The sequence below is a fragment of the Sarcophilus harrisii genome, chromosome 1, assembly GCF_902635505.1.
Source record: "Sarcophilus harrisii chromosome 1, mSarHar1.11, whole genome shotgun sequence".
In the NCBI taxonomy this organism is placed as follows: domain Eukaryota; kingdom Metazoa; phylum Chordata; class Mammalia; order Dasyuromorphia; family Dasyuridae; genus Sarcophilus; species Sarcophilus harrisii.
In genome coordinates, this window is record NC_045426.1 from 259499949 (window position 1) to 259519373 (window position 19425).

General features: G+C 39.4%; 1 protein-coding gene and 1 long non-coding RNA gene across 2 annotated transcripts in view; one reads left to right on the forward strand and one right to left on the reverse strand.

The window, feature by feature from the left end:
- Positions 1-19425, forward strand: part of CARD11 (caspase recruitment domain family member 11) — a 141323-nt gene that overhangs the window by 96999 nt on the left and 24899 nt on the right. Inside the window, exons 9-17 of the mRNA XM_012542824.3 lie at positions 51-248; positions 3838-4014; positions 5740-5791; positions 10482-10549; positions 12036-12136; positions 13713-13765; positions 14670-14802; positions 15776-15977; positions 16469-16595. Of these exons, the coding sequence (XP_012398278.1) occupies positions 51-248; positions 3838-4014; positions 5740-5791; positions 10482-10549; positions 12036-12136; positions 13713-13765; positions 14670-14802; positions 15776-15977; positions 16469-16595 (1111 nt within the window). The remainder of the gene's footprint in view (positions 1-50; positions 249-3837; positions 4015-5739; positions 5792-10481; positions 10550-12035; positions 12137-13712; positions 13766-14669; positions 14803-15775; positions 15978-16468; positions 16596-19425) is intronic.
- Positions 255-19253, reverse strand: LOC116419681. The gene is made up of 4 exons (XR_004229960.1): positions 18721-19253; positions 9297-9405; positions 6206-6264; positions 255-1138 (listed from the first exon to the last, which is right to left on the reverse strand). It is a non-coding gene; the product is annotated as an uncharacterized LOC116419681 (long non-coding RNA).

Below are 19425 nucleotides of genomic sequence, written 5' to 3' on the forward strand. Positions count from 1 at the left end.
TGTGAATCATATGGCTGACCCAGGTGGTCATATTTCCTTGTCCATGGTAGGCATTCCACTCTCGTGATGAAGCACAGACACAGTATTCCCAATGCTTGATTGAGAAGGACAAGTACAGAAAGCAGATCCGAGAACTGGAGGAAAAAAATGATGAACTGAGGATTGAGATGGTCCGGAAGGAAGCCTGTATTGTGAACCTAGAGAGCAAACTCCGGCGCCTTTCCAAAGACAACAGTGGCCTTGACCAGGTAGGATGAAGCCCTTGATCTTCCATCTCTCATCTAGGAAGCCATAATACTGCCATCATGGGAGGCAATTAGAAGGAGGCTAGTTAGAAAAAATAGGCAGCCTGGTGTAGTGGAGAAAATCTAGCTCTAGAAGACCTAGATTTGAATTCTCATTTAGATAATTACTTAGATTTGTGACTTTGGTGAATCCCTTAATTTCTTCTATAAAATAGAGATAATAATTTTTGCCCTGCTTACCTCATAGGCATGTTTTAAGAAAAGTGCTTTGCAAACTTTAAAATGCATAATAACAATAATAATTGCTAATATAAAAGTCATTATTGAAAATGATCCATCATTCTCTGATAGCAGTCCTCAAACTTTTAGTCTCAATATGCTCAAAAATTATCAAGGATCCCCCAAGGAGTTTATGCAACTTATATCTTTACAATATTAGACACTTAAATGCCTTAGGATTTTTTGGAAAATAGTTTTGACTTCAACTCCTGAAAGGGTCTTTGGGACTCCCAAGGATCCTGGAACCACATTTTGATGACCTCTTCTATAAGACTTGCCTTTCATTTAGTTATAGACAGGAGTTCAATTCTTCTCCATACTAAATAATCCTGTCTTTAAACTCATCTGCAAATTGGGGGGACTAAGCTAGATGACCTCACAGATCCCTTCCAGATCTATGATTCTATAATCTTATGTTATCTTGACATATGTCAGCAATAGAAGAACAATTGGTAAAATCATTAATAAGGATCCCGTTTACACTTCTGCCATCAAGGCCAATTGTTGTTTAATAATTTCACTGAAGCCATTAGTGTCTGGGTAAATTTCCAGAGAGTAGTCTCAATTTGGTAGTTTCTTTCGCAGCGAGGACCGAAGCTTTCAGCAACCAATATCTGTAAGAAAAGCAGAACCCTTACTTAAGCAAATAAGTGATTGCCTTTCTTAAGACCAGTATAAACAAAACCCTGATTCATTAATTTGCTAATTTTTCTTCACTGCAGAATTAGCTGTCTGGTCCTTAGCTGTTAACATACACAAAAGGACAGCACTGTTAAATTCTCTAAACCTTTAATCATCTTGGTTCTTCTGAAGCTTTTCCAAGATTTCCATGCCCCTCTTTAATAGGGGAGCCCAGAACTGAGCACAAGACAGTAAAATATGACTATCCCTGACTTCGAGAAAAGGATTTTGTGAGTCTCATACTCTCCTCAGCCAGTCTTTGTTTGCCTTGTTTAAAATAGTGTGCTGTTCTTCCATCATTGATCAGCTAGGTGGCAAGTGACCTGGAGTCAGTGAGATCCGTGTTCAAATCCAGTCTCAGATGTTTAGTGTGTCACGCTGGGCAAGTCACTTTCTTTTTATACTTAGACATGAGTCCCTAATAAATACAAATAATGAATTCCACAAAGTGACCCCATGTATTCAGATTTATACTCTGCAAAGTTATAATGTGCAAAATAGAGTGACTGACCTCACTCTACATATAGATATATAGATTCTATCTCAATCTAAGTATACATATATAAAATATCCCAAAAGTCTTAGGTTTGGATTAGGGCAAATAATGAATCCATGAAGAGGTTACATGTATTCAAATTTGGACTTTAAAGTTATAATGTGTAAAATGGGGTAATTGACCTAGCTGTTCACAAAAGTATATAGATTTTTATCTCAAACTATGCATAGATATACAGGGTATCCAAAGTTCTAGGTTCCAATTAGTGTAAATAATGAAACCATGAAATGGTCACATGTATTCAAATTTGTACTCTTTAAAGTTATAATGAATAAAATAGGGTAATTGACTTAGCTGTATATATATATTGTACAAATTATACCTAGATCTACATATATACATACAGAGTATCCTAAAAAGCCATAGGTCCCAATTAGTGCAAATAATGATTCCCAAGAATTGAGCTCATGTTTTCAAATTTTCACTTTTTGCATATAGTTATTTAAAATATAGTAATTGGTTCTAGTCCAATAGAGATATACAGTCCAAATTCAAATAATGGTAGCACTTCACAGGATTCATTATTCTCACTAATTGGGGACCTAGCTCTGGATAGGTAGATCATATACAGATATGTGTGCATGTATGTGTATATATATATATGTGTGTGTGTATTTTATATATATATATATATATATATAATATATATGTGTGTGTGCTTTATCTAGATAGATAGATAGATAGATATAATACACACATACCCCCCCCACACACATACACAGTGCCCAAAAGTCCTGGTGCAGTTTTAAGCTTATTAAAACTAAAAAAAATTATTCATTAAAATTAACTGAATTTTTAAAAATTTAAGCTTATTAAAGCTTAAAACTGCACCAAAACTTTTAGAGCACTGTATGTATGTGTGTGAGTGTATGTTTTGTGTGACATACATACATATGCTAACCACAACTTAAAAAGTCTAAGAAAAATTCCTGGAAGACTGAGAAGTTAAGTGATTACCCAGGATTACACAGTCAGTGTGAATAAGAGATGGGACTATATGTCAGTCAATCAAAGGTCATCTTTATCTGTTCTAAGCCCATTTTCCTCTGCACATAGAAGACACTTAATAAATGCTTTGTTGAACTGAATGGAAGGCACAAGGGCCCACTGGACAGCTCTAGATTTAGATTTGGAGAAACTTGGTTCAAATCCCAGCTTAGTCACTTCACTGGCTGCGTGAGTTCGGGCAACTCCCTTGTCTGATCCTATTTCCTCATCTATAAAATGAAGCAGGTTAGATTGGTGGGTCTAGAAGATCTCTTCCAGTTCTAAATCTATGATCCTATCAATTCTGCAAAAGAGCAGTGGGAAATGATTTGTAGAAGCAGGTAGGAGTCAGATTATAAAGAGCTTTAAATCAAAAAGAAAAATGTGGGCTCTCTTCTATAAAGGTAGTAGGGAGCCACCGAAGATTTGTGAGCAGGAAAGTTACATGTGACACATGCAAAGTAGAATTTTAAGATGATCGATCTTTCCTTAGAATCAAGGATGATTGAGGAAGCTAGAAGGAAGAGAGACTACGGGCTGAGAAACCAATTATCAGGCTATTATAATAGTCTAGTTGTAAAGGACAGTAGACCTTAAATAGTCCTCAAGATTTACACAAGAGGTGAAGGCTTGTGCAGGCATGAAAATTTGCAGACCAATGCTAAAGAGGTGATAAAGGAATGTTCAATTAAACTCAATGGCAGAATGGATTTGAAGAGAGGATAGATTGAAGAATAATCCTAAAATGTAATAATAATAACAATAACAACAATAATAATGGCCACAACAATAGCAATAGCATTTATATAGCCCCTATTAGGTGCTAGATACAATGCTAAGAAACACTATACAAATATTATCTCATTTGATCCTCACAATAATCTTGGAAGGTAGGTGCTATTATTATACCCTTTTTACAGATGAGGAAACTGAGGCAAACAGAGGTTAAGGGATTTGCCCAGAGTCAAATAGCTAGGAAGTAATTAAGATGGGTTGCTAATACCAGTGGTGCTATGACAGCCATGTCTCTTATTTTTGACCTGTTTTTAAGATAATTTACCTACCCTAAATTTATCTCCCTCTTTCCAGAGTCTTCCCAGGAATCTGCCAGTAACTATTATTTCTCAGACCTTTGGAGATTCTAGCCCTAAAACCAATGGTCAGGAGGCAGATGATTCATCAACTTCTGAGGATTCACCAGAGGACAGCAAGTATTTCCTGCCTTATCACCCCCCAAAGCGGAGAATGAACTTGAAGGGCATCCAGGTACTTCTTTATGGGGAAACCAGGGATCTGAGCTCCAATTTTCTGAATTACTTGGCTCTCTTGGTTGAATAAAAAAGAAAGGGATGAAGGTAGCTAATGTCATTCCATCAGATATAAACATTCTCCTTGAAAACTCTCACTTCTTTCTTTGGGAGGGGAGGGGTAGAGGTGAAGAGAAGGGGCTGGTCTCAATTCAGCCTTATGAATGGAAGTCCACAATCTACCAGTTTGCTTTTACACCTATTGGATTATTTCTACTAGTAAGCTACCAGTTTGCTTTTGTACCTATTGGTCTATTTCTACTAATCTGTCTTCCTTCATGATTGCAGATAATAACAAAATAAAATATTTCAGCTCACCAAAGATCAATTCTTATTTACTTGAGGCAAACTGTTAATAAGAAGGTTGGCTTTGGGTGCTTCGGTGGCTACTGACTCAATCACATGAGCTTTAGGGGAGCAATCTGGGGGAGGAAAGGGAACCAAGACTGCCCTTTATTATGTTTCCTAGGTACTTAGTATCAATCAATGAGGCAGCACTTATTGATGAAACAATATGATCCTATTATCCTCCTCATTGGAAATGCTTCCTTTTGTCCTTTTGTGTCTATAGAACTTCATTCTTAACAATTCCACATCCCTCCTGAACTGTTTCCCTATAGAATTTCAATCCATAGGATCCACTTATCATACCTCTGATCCCTTTGAAATTTGTTTTCCCCAAATCTAGAGGACAAACTCTAGACTCCCTCTCTTTGTCTATAAATTCTAGGAGGCAGGGGCCCCTTTCCTGCCCCTCTGAGGTTCCCATCATTTCTATGTTATCATTATAATTAGCTCTTCCCTACTAATGAGAATCAGATACAATACCACTAGCAAAAGTAAGGACATCAGCTGTAAGGATACAGATTAGGGTTGAAGTTATGCCCAGCTTTCTGCTTTGATCCAGGAGATAATAAAAATAAAGTGAAGTTAAAAGGCTTTTAATCACATTCATAGTGCCCTGCTCCCAATCTAGTGATTGTTGATTGAATGACTGTCTCATGACCAACTGGCATGATGTACATGGTCTAGAAGAAGAAAATCTGTGCCAATCAGGGCATGAAAATATGTAATCCTCATCACATTTTTGCTGGGGCTATCTGGGCACATGAATCAAAAGTATGAGGCAAATCAGAGTTCTAACCATGGAACTGTGTGCAGCCAAAGGTCATCTCCTAGAGATGCCCAAGTACTTTGCCCTTTCCTATTCCTTAGAACCATCCCTCCTCCTCCCCCTAATCCAACATTTTCCTGCTACCTGTACCCAGCTTTACTCATTCTCATTCTGTTGAGGCCTCTGAATCCTATCTGTCCCCCTCCGCTTCTCTGGGATATTGTAGCATCTTGTGCCCAGAGCCATATTGTGTTCCCTACCTGTATGTGAGGGGTGGAGTGGGGAGAGAGCAGTCTCGTTTGTATTAGCAGCTGGCTAATCTGAGCCCAAATCTTGTCATTTCTGCTGCAGAAGGTGGGTATCCTGGCGTGCTCCATAATTCAAGGGACTCTCCTCTGCCTCTGTCTGACAGGGGGTAGCCCAGACTGCATTTTGACAAAGGACAGAATGGCAGCAGTGACTTTTTCTTTCTTTCTTTCTATCTCAATTTCTGTGACATGTGTCTGTGACATGTGTTTGATTCTTATCCCATCCTTTTTTTTTCTTTCCCCTCCCTCTCTTCTCTTTCAGCTGCAAAGAGCTAAATCCCCCGTCAGCATGAAGCGGGCATCAGATTTTCAAGGTTAGTGAGAAAACCCAGATCCCTCTTGACTGTCTGTCAATCTGTCTCTTGCAGTCCATCTGTTTCTCCGGATGCAGTAATCAAGCCGGCAGGGTAAACCTAGGACAAGGCTTGAGAATCCCCATGTTGGGAGGGGGGAGCAGCTTTCAGACAATAATTAATGATAATTGTCATTTGAAGTGGGCAGGAGTCCTGACTGATCAAACGTAACATCTGTGGCTCAAGCTACACTCCTCCTCTGCCTCCTGGTAGGTCTATCTGGGACCCTTAACTGCTCCTGCTGAACTTTGCATTTTTGCTGATGGGTTACCATTTGGAAGGATGCTTGACCTTCCCCCTAAAACTTTTCAACCAAGGAAAATCCCCAGGGATTTGAGATTCAGGCAAATAATGACTTGAGAGATCTGTAAATACCTGGCTCTCTGATTCACAGACAGTCCTCTTAACATATCTCATTCATTCTTATAGCATCCCTGCAAGAGATGGAAAAACTGGGTATGGTAATATATACTTTACAGATGAAGCAAAGGAAAATAGAGGGAGTAAGGGAAATAAGACTGAGCTGAGGGGGGAATATAATGAAAGCTGGCACCTCAATCCAGTTGTCATAGGATCAAAAAAGATTGGGAACATAGATTTAAAGCTGGGAGAGACCTTAGAAGTCACTCTCTCATTTTTCACAGATGAAGGAATCAAGGATCAGAGATCTCAACTGACTTATCTAAAGGAACAAGGAGATAATAGATAGAGGCAATCTTTGAATTCAAACCTGGAGCCAATATTCTTTCCTAGTTTTTTTGTTTTGTTTTGTTTTGTTTTGTTTTTTGGCGAGGTAATCAGGATTAAATAGCTTATCCAGGATCATACAGCTAGTAAGTGTCAAGCATGTGAAATTTGAACTCGGGTCCTCTTGATTCCAAGGCTGCTATTCTATCCACTATACCATCTAGCTGCCCCCTTTCCTAGTCTTAGGAATAAATCATAAAGCTCTTGATTCAGTCCATGTAACTACCAAACCTCTTACCAGATCTTACAACATCTGAGCTAGAGCACTTAGAGACAGCCATTCTAGAATGAATAGAATGACAGTTAAGTGGCCCAGTGGATAGAATGCCAAGTTTGGTGTCGGGAAGAGCTAAGTTCAAATCCAACTTCAGACACTTAATCCTGTTTGCCTCAGTTTCCTTATCTGTAAAATGAACTGAAGAAAGAAGTACAAACCACTCCTTGCCAAGAAAACCCCAAAGGAGTTCACAAAGGGTCAGACATGACTGAAAAACAACTGAACAATAATAACAATATTCTAAAATTCACAATCTAGACTCTGATTCCTTCTTGGAGATTTAAAGAGGATTCTGGCCAGATCTGTCTGCTCCCCCCCCCCCCCCTCCCTAAACCTAGAGCACTCTCTCCTCATCAATGATTTATAGCAGGGATAGGGAACCTTTTTTTCTGCCAAGGGCCATTTGGATATTTATAACATCATTCTAAGGCCATGCAAAATTATCAACTTATAGAACTGAAGCAGTGGTAGGTTATTGTACCTAGCCCTTAGCTCATCATCGTTTATGGTTATCTTAGCAAATAATTTCTCCAGCCTTATATGGCTCACGGGACAGACATTCCCTACTCCTGATTTATAGGAAGGTCAGTTAATGGTAACCCTTTTAAAACAGCTGGACCCATGGTATAGTGGAAAGAGTGCACCATTTCACTTTAAGATCTGGGTTTAAAGTCTAAACTATTTGTACAACCATGGGCTTTTTCTTTCTGGAGTTCTACTTCTCCAACTACAAAGTGAAAGGCTGGACAAGATGGCTTCTGAAGTCCTGTCCAGCTCTAAAGTTGGGATCCTCTGAGTCCAAATGCTTCCAGCCCTAGCTCTACCAAATCCCTAATTCTGTCCTGTGCTGTCACCACCACCACCCCACTAAGTGCAACCCTTTGAGGTTTGGAGAGAATGGGAAAAAAATCCAGATTCCACTCTCTTGTCTCCTAAACTTTGCATTTGCCAGGAGCATCTATCCACCCAGAGTAGGTGGCTGCTTGTGATGGGGCAAGTGGATATCAGAAAGTAGGAAGCTCACACATACACATACAGTTCTCTCTGTGTCTCTCAGTCTCTCTCCATCTGTCAGTCTTCTCTGTCTCTGTCTCTGTTTCTCTCTTTCTGTGTATATTTCTGTCTCTGTCTCTCTTTTGTCTCTCTCTCTCATATCTGTCTCTCTCTTGTCTCTAGTCTTTTTATGTGTACTTATTCTGTGTGTCTCTGTCTCTCTCTTGTCTCTGTCTCTGTCTCTCATCTCTATCTCTTTCATCTCTGTGTGTCTGTCTCTGTCTCTGTCTCTCTCTCTCTCTCTCTGTCTTTGTCTGTCTCTCTTTCTCTGACTGTTTCTATGTTTCTGTTTTCTTCTCTGTCTTTATCTCTCGATCTCTGTCTCTCTGTTTTCTCTGTGTCTCCCTCTATCTCTGTCTCTGTGTCTCTGTCTATCTCAGTCTCTCCCTGTCTTTCTGTCTCTCAATTTTCATTCAGTGATTTACACCTGAAATTTCTCCATTGGAAATTCACCCTTTTATCATACTTCATGGCACTCTGAACCAATTTTTCTTCTTAGATTGGTGGGTTTGGAAGGAACCATCATTTCAATCTTTTCCAACTCTTCATGACTTCATTTAGGGTTCTCTTAGCAAAGATACTAGAATTGTTTGCCATTTCCTTCTCTAATTCATTTTATGAATGAGAAAACTGAGGCAAAGAGATCAGATTTGGATTCAGGAAGATACATCTCAATTTAGGACTTGTATTCTAATCATTATATCACTTAGCAGCCTCAAGGAGGAACCCATATTAATTAAAAAACCCAATATCATTTTACAGAGTAAATTGACACTCAGAGATATTAAAGAATTTGCTTAAGGTCACACAAATATGAGCTCTCTGCTGCAGGTGGTAAATTGAGTGCCTACAAGATAGAGTGGGGTTACTGATGAAAGGAATAAGACATAAAAAGAGGAGGTTAGCATATAATAGTAATAATATTACTAAGCATATAATAGTAATAATATAATAATAATGTTTTGCTATTTTACTATTCAGAGAAGTAGAATAGAATTTAAATATTTAAAGTTTTATTAAACTTAAAAATATGAAATTAGTATTCCAAAGAGATCTTGAAATTTCATATCTGGGGAAGATAATGGTACTTTAATCAAAGTTGGAGAAGAATGATGTAAGAATAACAACACATTTGACATTTGAAAAATAAAAAATGTGAAGACTTTTTTTTAAATGTCATGATACTTTACAAAGTATTTTCACATGATAGACTTTGGCTACTTTAAAATTTTGTCCAGAGACAATTTATAACTTTAGATTTGGTCCCCTCATCCTCTCTCTTTTTAGGTGGACAAGGTTGGTTTGGCTTTCACTTTGAGAGGAAATGCTCAAATATCTCAACTATTCAAAACATTTTCCTTTCCAAGTTGTCTTCCCCATGATACTCACTGAGCAGCAGAGACCCTTAGCCAGTGAATCCTATTTCTACCCATCGGGGTATTTGGGAGTAAGAAGGCCATGTTGCAAGAATGTTTTTCCCTGATCTGTTATTGGTCACCTAGACAGTAAGAAGAAAGTGAAAATGTTAAGATAGAGAATATACTTCATCTATCAACACTAAGTTCCCAGGGTCATTAAATGCTTAAATTTAGGAAAGTTCAGAACCAAATTCAATTCAATTCAATGTGATTATTAAGCATTTACTATGTATATATGACATAGGAGGGCTTTGTAGTAGATAACGGGTTACCAAAGACCAAAATGAGACAATCCCTGCCCTCAAGGAGCTTATATTCTACTGAGGTGTACATGATGTACTCAGATAAGTAAATTATAAAATGTATAAATTAAAAATAAAGTAATGTAATCTTAATGGAAAATGAATGTTAAAAACTATCTTTATACTATAATTGGAAAAAATAAGATTTTATTAAAAAATAAAGTAACATTATAGAGGCAGTGTGGCAGAGTTGATAGAGTTGTCCTGTGAGTCAGATAGACCTGGATTTTAGTCCCATTTATGGCCTTATGACCCCCTAGGCAGTCACTTTTAACATCTCAGTCTAAGACTAAGCTGCAGAGAAAGTGCTGACCTGCATCAGTAGAAGAAGGTCCTCAATGAGGGCTCCCTACAACAATAAAATCACAGTAGCAGGGTCTGGAGAGCAATAACAACTGAAGTAGAAGAGATTAGGGAAGGCTTTGTGTCTGTAGAACATGGAATCTGAACTGAACTTTGAAAAAAGTTAAGAATTTCAAGAAATGGAGGTGAAGAAGGACTATGTTCCAGGAACAAGAGACCTGGTAAGGCACAGAAGCAAGACATAGAATGTCACTCATAGAGAACAGCAAGTGGCCAATGTGACTTGGAACAAGAGTGGTTAAGGAGACAGAGAGACAGAGTGGTTAAATGGGATGGCAGACTGAAGCCCGACTGTGAAGAATTTAAATGTCAAACAAGAGAATTTGTATTGCCTCTAGTCAATAAGGAGCTATTAATGCTTCTTGAGTAGATGAGTTAAATGGTCAAATGAAAACATCTAGAATTAATTTCTCTTTCTTTTTCTTTCTCTCTCTCTCTCTCTCTCTCTCTCTCTCTCTCTCTCTCTCTCTCTCTCTCTCTCTCTCATAAAGAAAATGGAATGGATGCTAGTAGCAACTCCTCCACTCCTCTTTCTATTGACAACTCTCTCAACAAAATGGTAAGATGCTCCTCTCCCTTCCTTTTTCTTGCAGCCACCTGGAACCTCATCCCCAGCTCCTTTTGTGTTTCCTACAGAGTATTGCCTCCTGCTTCCTATTCATGCATAGGCATGTTATTGGAGCCATGCTATTCACCTTTCCAGAGTCATTGTGCTAGGGCTTATGTTTATTTAAAGATATTTCAACGCAACCTTAAGACACATTTACACCTTTTTGCCTCCTTTTCTCCCAATTTAATACTCAGTAGGAGGAGTAGAGATGGGTCTCACAGGAGCTATAATGAGTCCTGTATACCTTTGAAAACCTGGGATCTGCTGTATCTTCTCAGCCCTTGGCAATTTGGGGAGGATTGGGGAGGCAGGGTGGTAATGCAGTTAAGTGGAAATTCAAGTATATCAAAGCAAATTTTCTATCTCCTCCTTCCCTCATTGTAGGCGAGCTCAGCTGTTACCCAAGCAGTTCTAATTATGAACCAAGCTGCCTTGCCCCCAACACCCAGACTCCACAAACAATAGAAACTCCTGGAAATTAGAAACCCAGCTCCTGGAAGGGGCAGATCTCACAGGACATGTATTCCTAACTGATTTTGTGTATTTTGGACTACTTTGTAGGGCTGATGAAACCTATGACCCCCTTCTCAGAATAATATTTTTAGGTGAATAACATAAAATACCTGGCATTGCAAAGGAATTCAATTATATTGATTTATAATTATAATATTTTTAAAATTCACAAACCCCAGATTAAGAATTCCTGCCCTAGGAAGCTTGTCAGCTTTCAAAATAAGTCCCTGAGGGGGAGGTGTGTAATGAAGGATTCTTACCTGACTATTGTGTGGAATAGAACACCTCCAAGTCAGCCCCTTAAAGGCAAGTCTCCTATACTGTGGTGCAGCCTAGCTGGTGGCCTCCTTAATATGGGCCTGATTTCAGCAACAGTGTGGGGCTCCAAAGCCTCAGGCAAGCCATCCCAAGCAGCACTTGGTGTTTTCATATAATGTGCCTCTGTCCCTGGAACATACAGTAAAGGTCCTGGGCATGGTGAGCAAAGAAAGCTCTCCAGTCTCGGAAGGAAATCCTGCTCTTTAGCAAATATGCCAGTACCACCCTTCCTCCCCTCCTTGCCCCACTTATTCACACAGATGTGTAAGCAGATGTACACTAATCTCAGTGGTCATGAACTAAGCCTGTTCCATTTCTCTAGCCAAGATTTGGAGGGAAAAGCAGTGTCATGGCTGCCTCAAAAACTTTTCTGAGTCGAATGGGACCTAGATTTAGCTAAGGATGTAGATCCAAATAAAGGTGTATTAAATTGTGTGCGTGTACACACACACATGTGTGCACATATATACATGTATGTGCATGTACAAAATACATACAATTTGTGTGTGTGCATATACAAAATATACACACATACATATATGTATATACATAACATCTAGATATGTGTGTGTATATACATAACGTGTCTATTTGTGTTTTAAAGCTACCCCTTAGAAATCGAAATAGCATAATGTCTATCACTGCGGAGCCTCCAGGAAATGATTCCATTGTCAGAAGATGTAAAGAAGATGTGCCTCATCGTAGGTAAGTGACTAGGAGAGAAAGACAAGTCCCTTGGAAAGAAAAAAAAAAGAATTGTCATGCTTCTCAGTCAATTCAGACAACTTCCATTAAGGAACTACAGTCCTTAGGCTTTCCTCCAAGGAGTGGGATAGAAGGGAGACACTGGAAACCTACCAGTGCCACTGAGAAATTAAGATTGTAGCATAAGATATGCTTGGACAAGTCCCTACCAAAGTGAAAAATAGAAGGATGCTGTCAAGAACACAGAAGTTCAGCAAACTGTGTGGGTAGCCATTGACTAGTACTGGATTTTTCAGGTGTGGCCCCTCACCACCATTCCTTTCTCCCCCTTGATTTGGCATTTGGATTCAATTGATAATTGGGCATTCCATCTCCTATTTGGGGGAAAGGATCATCTGTTGAAAGGAATTATTGATTTGGGCAGTGGGAGAATTAAAGAATTACTCCACAGTTCCTTCTGGTGAATGACTTCAGAAGAATTTAGAATTTCCGCGTTAAATTTGTCTATAATGCTAGTGTCTTCACTGGAAATTCTGCACAATCTCCCTTTAACAATCCTAAAGTGTCTCTTTTCCCTGATGCAGAAAGCAGACCAGAAAACATGGGATTTGGGATCATTTAAGTTTTCTTTTTTAGGTAGCCATGTGCTGCTGTTGTTATTCTTACACTCTGATCTGCTTTTAGTGTCCCTGTATGCCCCATTTGGAAAGACCACAAGTAAAAAATGGAGGGTGCTGTGGAGAACACCAGAAAATACAAAGCATAACTATCTCCCATTCATTAGCTTAAAAAAAAATCAAGTTCTCCCACTGTGCCCAGGACCATCTCCAATTGTCCTGATCTATATTTTGCCACTGGACCCAGATGGCTCTCGAGGAAAAAAATGAGGCTAGTGCCTTTGCACAACCCTCCCTCACTTCCATGTTATGGCATCATCTTCCTGATGTCATGATTGTCTTCAAGAACAAAGAACAAAACAACAAGAAGAAGCCTATCAGAGCACTCAAGCTATTTTCAACCCATCATGGAATAAAGTCCATTGAAGTGAAAATGGATATCATGCAATTAATTTCTCAGAGAAATCAGAATCAAATTGAAAACATCCGACTCAGGCCATCAGAGACCTCTGCTTATCTCCCATCCCCATTTCTCCAGCTTATGCCATTAATGCTATCTGTACTCTCTTCCCCCCACCCTAATCACCCCTAAGCAGTTGCCCCTTACATGTATACCTCAGTCTCCAAAGACATTTTCTATTGAAAGATACCTTACTAATGACACATTCCTTTCCAATGAATAACTAGGGATTGGTGAGGGTGTTTATTTTGCTTCTCAATTTTGTTCTTGCTGTCCCCATGCCATCCTATATATTCATTTTCTATCTGTCATCTCCCAGTTCTGCCATGAAGAGCTCCCTCATCAGTATCTATTAGAAAGTTGAAAATTTCCCACAATCTCTTTCTCTCTCTTTCCTCTTTGTTCTTCTCCTTACCACCATCCCCCAAAATACAAACATATTCACTCTTGGACACACACATACTCTGCTACCACCATGATCTCTCCTTTTGTCTTATAGTATAATTGAAGAAGACACTGACAGTTTTGGATTTGATGCCTTAGATCTAGATGGTAAGTTAATGGCTAATTGGAGGTATCTTAAAAATATAAACACTTCTATCTACTCTAACGAGTTAGTGGTGCAAGAATGAAGGGAGCTGGTTGGGATGACATATGCCTGTAATCAAAGCTACCAGGGAGGCTGATGCTGATGGATCTCTTGAGCTAGGTCAAATAGGTATCTAAAATAAGTCTGGAAATGATATGATGGACACCTAGAGATCAAAAGACCACTAAGTTGTCTTGGAAAGAGTGAACCATCCCAGGTCAGAGAGAGCAGATCAAAGTTCTTGTGCCATTATAGTCTATGAGTAGACACTGAACTTCTAGCCTATAAAAGACAGAGAAAACTAGCCTCTAAAAAAGAAGAGGAAGAAAAAGAGGAGGGAGGGAAAGGATTTTAGATAATGGGGAAAACATTGAACTCTATTGCCTTAAGATGTAAGAAGGAAAGTTGTTGGGATAAGGTCTAACTCTCAAGGCTTGAGAAATAGACATTGGGCCATAATGGTTCACATCAGAGGAATATATAAATCACTCTCTATTAGAATGAACACAAATGATTCCACCTTCTATTTCTGAGAATTATCTTCTCCTCTGGATAATGGAATGAGACAAGTGCATTCTCCCTCCTAGCTTCCTTATCTAGATGGATCATCTCTCTCTCATGAGCATCATTCCCTCCAAAGGGAATATGGATATGTGGTTAGAGGGCCATTTGTGGTTCTGTGGTTTTATTTTGACTAAAATGAAGCAAAAGAGTCAACATAATCATGATTCCAGAGCATCACTGACATCTGGCAATATTGACGTGGGTGGATTAGTTTTGTCATATTGTCTTCCTTTCTCTAATTGGTCACTGCTATTATCACCTACTTCATTAGCTCACTCAAGCTTATTTCCCTCCCCCTTTCAGATGACAACCATGATCGCTATTCCTTTGGACCCCCCTCCATCCACTCCTCTTCCTCTTCTCATCAGTCAGAGAGCCTGGATGCCTTTGATCTTGAGCAAGTCAACATCATGTTTAGGAAGTTTTCTCTGGAAAGGTATTACAGTGGGAAATGACAGAGTAAAGGATGAGGATAGGGGCAGTGGTGAAAAGAGAGAGCTGGGTTTTATGGAGATAAATCCCACCCTGGTAGTCTGAGAAGCAAACCAACTTATGACAGCTGCATGTGATCCTGGACTTCTGATTTATCCTGAAGCACAGAATTTTTAAATCATTTAGTAGTAAGTGAGCTTAGTTTCGAGTCCAAATTCCCCCATTATGTAGATGACAGACATAAATAGAGGTCCTTGGAAACTGAGTGACTTTCTCCAGGTTGCTCAGTTAATTAGTATCAGATTCTGAGCTGGAAAAGAGGGGGCCAGTGGAAAAAAAGCTGGTTTTGAAGTCAAGGGATATGAGTTCAAATTCTAACTGTCACCTATGTTATCATGGGAAAATCACTGCATTTATCCGGGTCTCAATTTCTTTATCTGTAAAATGAGGGAGCTGAACTATATGACCATTAAGGTTCCTTCTAGCACTATGTATCTATGATCCTATGAACTCAAGTTTCCCATCTCTCAACTCCCAATCCAGTGTTTCTCCCAGTGCATCTCAAAGTCCCTGTGAAGTATTATTTGGCAAAATCACCAACTATTCCAGTCGAAGTCCTGCAACTTAAAGAATCACAGCTAACAAAAGGGCAAGGTTTGGTTGAACTAGACTGAGTCTAGTGACCTTTGTCGCAGTCCTGACAATGTCTGGATTTGGTCCCTTCTAGTCGTGGAAAATGTGGTTCTATTTCCCACCTGTGCTTTTGATTAAAGACTTAGTTGAAAGCTTTCTCCCACAACTTAAGCCACTAAAACTAGTTTCTCTCTGTCCACATTCCATCTCCTGATAAACACAGGAAGCTGGTGCATGCAGGTTCTGTCTCCCCTTGGCTTTTCCTGGGTAGAAGCTCTCTATTTTTAGCCCATTGCATTTGAAAATAGGTCCCTCTAAACAGCTTCTTGATTTCCTGGCCCTAGACCTTTCCGTCCCTCTGTCACATCTGTTGGTCACATCAAGACCACATGCCATCCGGTGCAGCACACAACCCTGAACGGAGATAACCTCATCACTGAAATCACCCTGCTGGGGGGAAATGATCGAGGCAGCTTCATTCACTCTGTCAAGCCAGGATCCCTGGCGGAAAAGGAAGGCCTCCGGGAGGGACACCAGCTGCTACTGGTGAGGTTTTAAAAAAAAGTTCTCATTATTTTCCCCTCCATTTCTTCTCTGTATTTATGCCACTGACACAATGCAAGGTCCCCTGACAATCTGTTCCTGTGTTTTGTCATGGAATGCTTAAATAGAAAGAAAAAATAGGAAAGAGCAGAACCTCCTCTCTGGCCTCTTTGCCCCTCTCCCAAGAATATCATCTTTGGGAGGAGATGGGATTTATGAAAGGTCACACTTCCTCCTGTCCCCAGCCCCATCCAATATCCTTGATTGCATTTCTAGAACAGACTCCCATCATTATACACATGCTCAGAGAGGCGGGTGATAAGAAAGTTTACAAGCATGATATAAGTAGGAAGCTTTATTCCCTCCCAGCAGTATCAGGGAAATTGTTTGTTCAGAAAAAGATGCTTTTATTTCATATGTGGAATAATCCTACTCACGAGGCTTGGCCAGCTCATGGAGCCCACAGTGAAGAACAGTGTTTCTTTGATATCTAGTTGGAGGGCTGCATCAAAGGCGAGAAGCAGAGCGTTCCCTTGGATACTTGCACAAAGGAGGAAGCACACTGGACAATTCAGAGATGTAATGGCCCCGTCACACTGCACTATAAATTCAACCATGAAGGTAAGGCCTGAGTAAACCCCATTCAGCACCACGGCCAACACTCCAGTGGGGTCCCATTCATTTCTCTCCAATCTTCTCATGCAAATGGTAAAGAAGGCACTGGATTTAACTTAAGTCAGGAAGCTTGGGTTTAAATTTTGGCTCTGATACTTCCTGGCAGTAGAACCTAGGGCAAGCTATTAGATTTCTTAGAGTCTCACCTGTAAAATGTGGATGGTAATAAATGAGGGAGCTGGGTGTGACACCAAAAAATGTTTTTCTTGCAACCATTCAGGAAGGGAAGCATTGGAAGTAAGTTTGGGGAAAAAACTGAGCCTGGCTTTCATTGGTGTAGGTAATCCCTATAAGGAAAACCCCTCCACTAAGCATTGGTTAGAGTAACAAAGTTATTCTTTTTCACCAAAGACATCTCACTTCCCCTCTTCAGGCCCTTGCAGAAGCTTTTAGTTTCCCTATGTCTATAAGTCACATCATCTTCATTTTTCTCTTTTAGAAGCCTTGGTTTTCTGTATGTATCCACTCCAACAGCTATATATATGAGGCCTTTCCTACTCCCCTCAGCTGCCTATGTGTCCCTGCATTATAATTATTTGGGAGAGGGAGATCAAAAAACCTGTCATTTCCAAGATGAAGGAACTTCCACTGAAGAAAGTTCCTCTACCAAGGAAGATCAGCACCCATTCTTTAATTTATAGTTTTAGAGACACTAAGAAACTTAATGGTTTGTTCAGATTCACTCAAACAATGTGTGTTCAAGTTGGAACTTTCAGCTAGCTCTTCTTGATTCCTGGACCAAGTTTCTATTTGTTATGCCAAACAGACTCTCAAATAAATCAAATCAACAAGCATTTTTACTAAGCTATTACTAATATTCCTGGCATTATGCTAAGTGCAGGAGATAGAATGAAAGGTAAATACACTTCCCAAGCAGTTCACAGTTTAATGAGAGCGAAAACATGCAAATATATATATTTATAAATGTAGACATAGATGATATAGATATAAATGTACATATGCATAATTAATGTGTTATCCCCATCTTACAAGATGAGGAAATGAGCTCAGAAATAACTTATCCAAGATCACACAGCTAGAAAGCAATAGAGCCAAAATTTTAATCCAGGTATCTCCTCAATATTCTTTCCATATTAAGTGAGATTACTTCTACTGCCTTTGAGAGCAAAGTATTGCAGTGAACAACTTTGGGAGCACTTATCGTGCCTTTGTGAGCAAAGTATTTATCAACATCGAAGCACTCTAGGTACGAGAGTTTTTCATATTTTTTTGTTGTTGAACTCCATCAGTACGATTTATTTTCTCTTAAAGTAGGAGTTATTTATCTTTTTTTGGTGTCACTGACCCCTTTGACAGTCTGGTGAAACCAGAACTGTTTCTCAGATGAATGTTTTAAAATGCATAAAATAAAATGCATAGAGGTAAGAAGGAAACCAAAGCTAATGAAAATAAAGATTTCTTTTTTTCTCACCCAAGTTCATGGACCCCTTGAAATCTTTCCACAGACCTCTACTCTAGATCATTCTTCATAATGACAAGTTATATGTTCACATTGTCATTTCCCCCTCTCTCTGAGCTGGCCTCAGTCTTACAGACCAGCAGAGCTGTGAGCAATTATGATCAGACCAAAGGCAGGTCACTGATCCACACTTGTTATTTTGCACCCCACCTGACCACAAATGGGGAACGTGTTTCCTAGATATGCAAGCACGGGGCTTAGAAAACAGGGTAGAAGAAGCTGGCAGACAGAACAAACATGATAGCTAAACACCAAATGGCACATATGGCTTCTTGCAAAATGGAGTTTTTGTTTTCTTGCATGCATGACTAAGGAATGCACTTTCTCCTGGATCTGAAGCAATCACTTGGCTGCAGTAACCAATTCTTGGTCCAGGGCTAGGCTCTGCCTGGGGAGGCTAGGCTGTCATCGGATTAAAACTCACAGACCTTTAGCTCTTTGGTTCCTAAAGCATCCCTGTAACAAGCATTCCCTTTTCCCTTTGCCTCCAGCGGCTTTTTAATAGTATTACCCATATCTTGCCTAAGTCGCCTAGCTATTGTGTGGCTGGGCTTTGTTTTACATTTCCAACGGCTGATTTACCATTCTCACCTCTGAATTTTCCTGGATGATTATCTCTGCAGCTGGATCTTATTTTTAACTGCTAGGGCTCATGAATGTTTAAACGGAGCATAAATAGCCAGCTTCTCTCCAGACATTCTCTCCACCGGCAAAAGCATCCTCCCAGCAGTGTCCTGTCAGTGCAGAAAATAATCATAATAATGCTCTGCACCTAAACACAGGTCAAATCTCACAGCAGACACTTAGTAGGGAGTAGTTTTCTCACTCCATGGCCTGGCATTTATTCTAACATAAAATCACAAGACATGCTGTCTGTATCACTTGTTCAGCCTCAGCCCTGCAAATGACAAAATCCATGGTTGGCCCCGTTATTAATCCTCTTCTAGTTTCCCTACTCAGCATAATTTAGTAGGTAGGCTATTGAACTTGAAATCAGGAAGGCCAAAACTGCTCGGGCTCTTACTAGCTGTGAATAGCCAAATCACTTAATCTCTCCAAACCTCAGTTTCTTCATCTGTACAACGAGGATCATAATAGTAGGTACTTCATAGGTTTGAGATGAAAATAAGAAAGTTTAAGTAATAAAGTATTTTCCTAACCTTAAAGTGTTATATGTTATTATAATTGTATAATATTATTATATAATAAATACAATAGATACAATACATTGTATTGTATTGAATTTATGTAATGAATATTATTTAAATCATATATTATAATATAAATAAATATAAT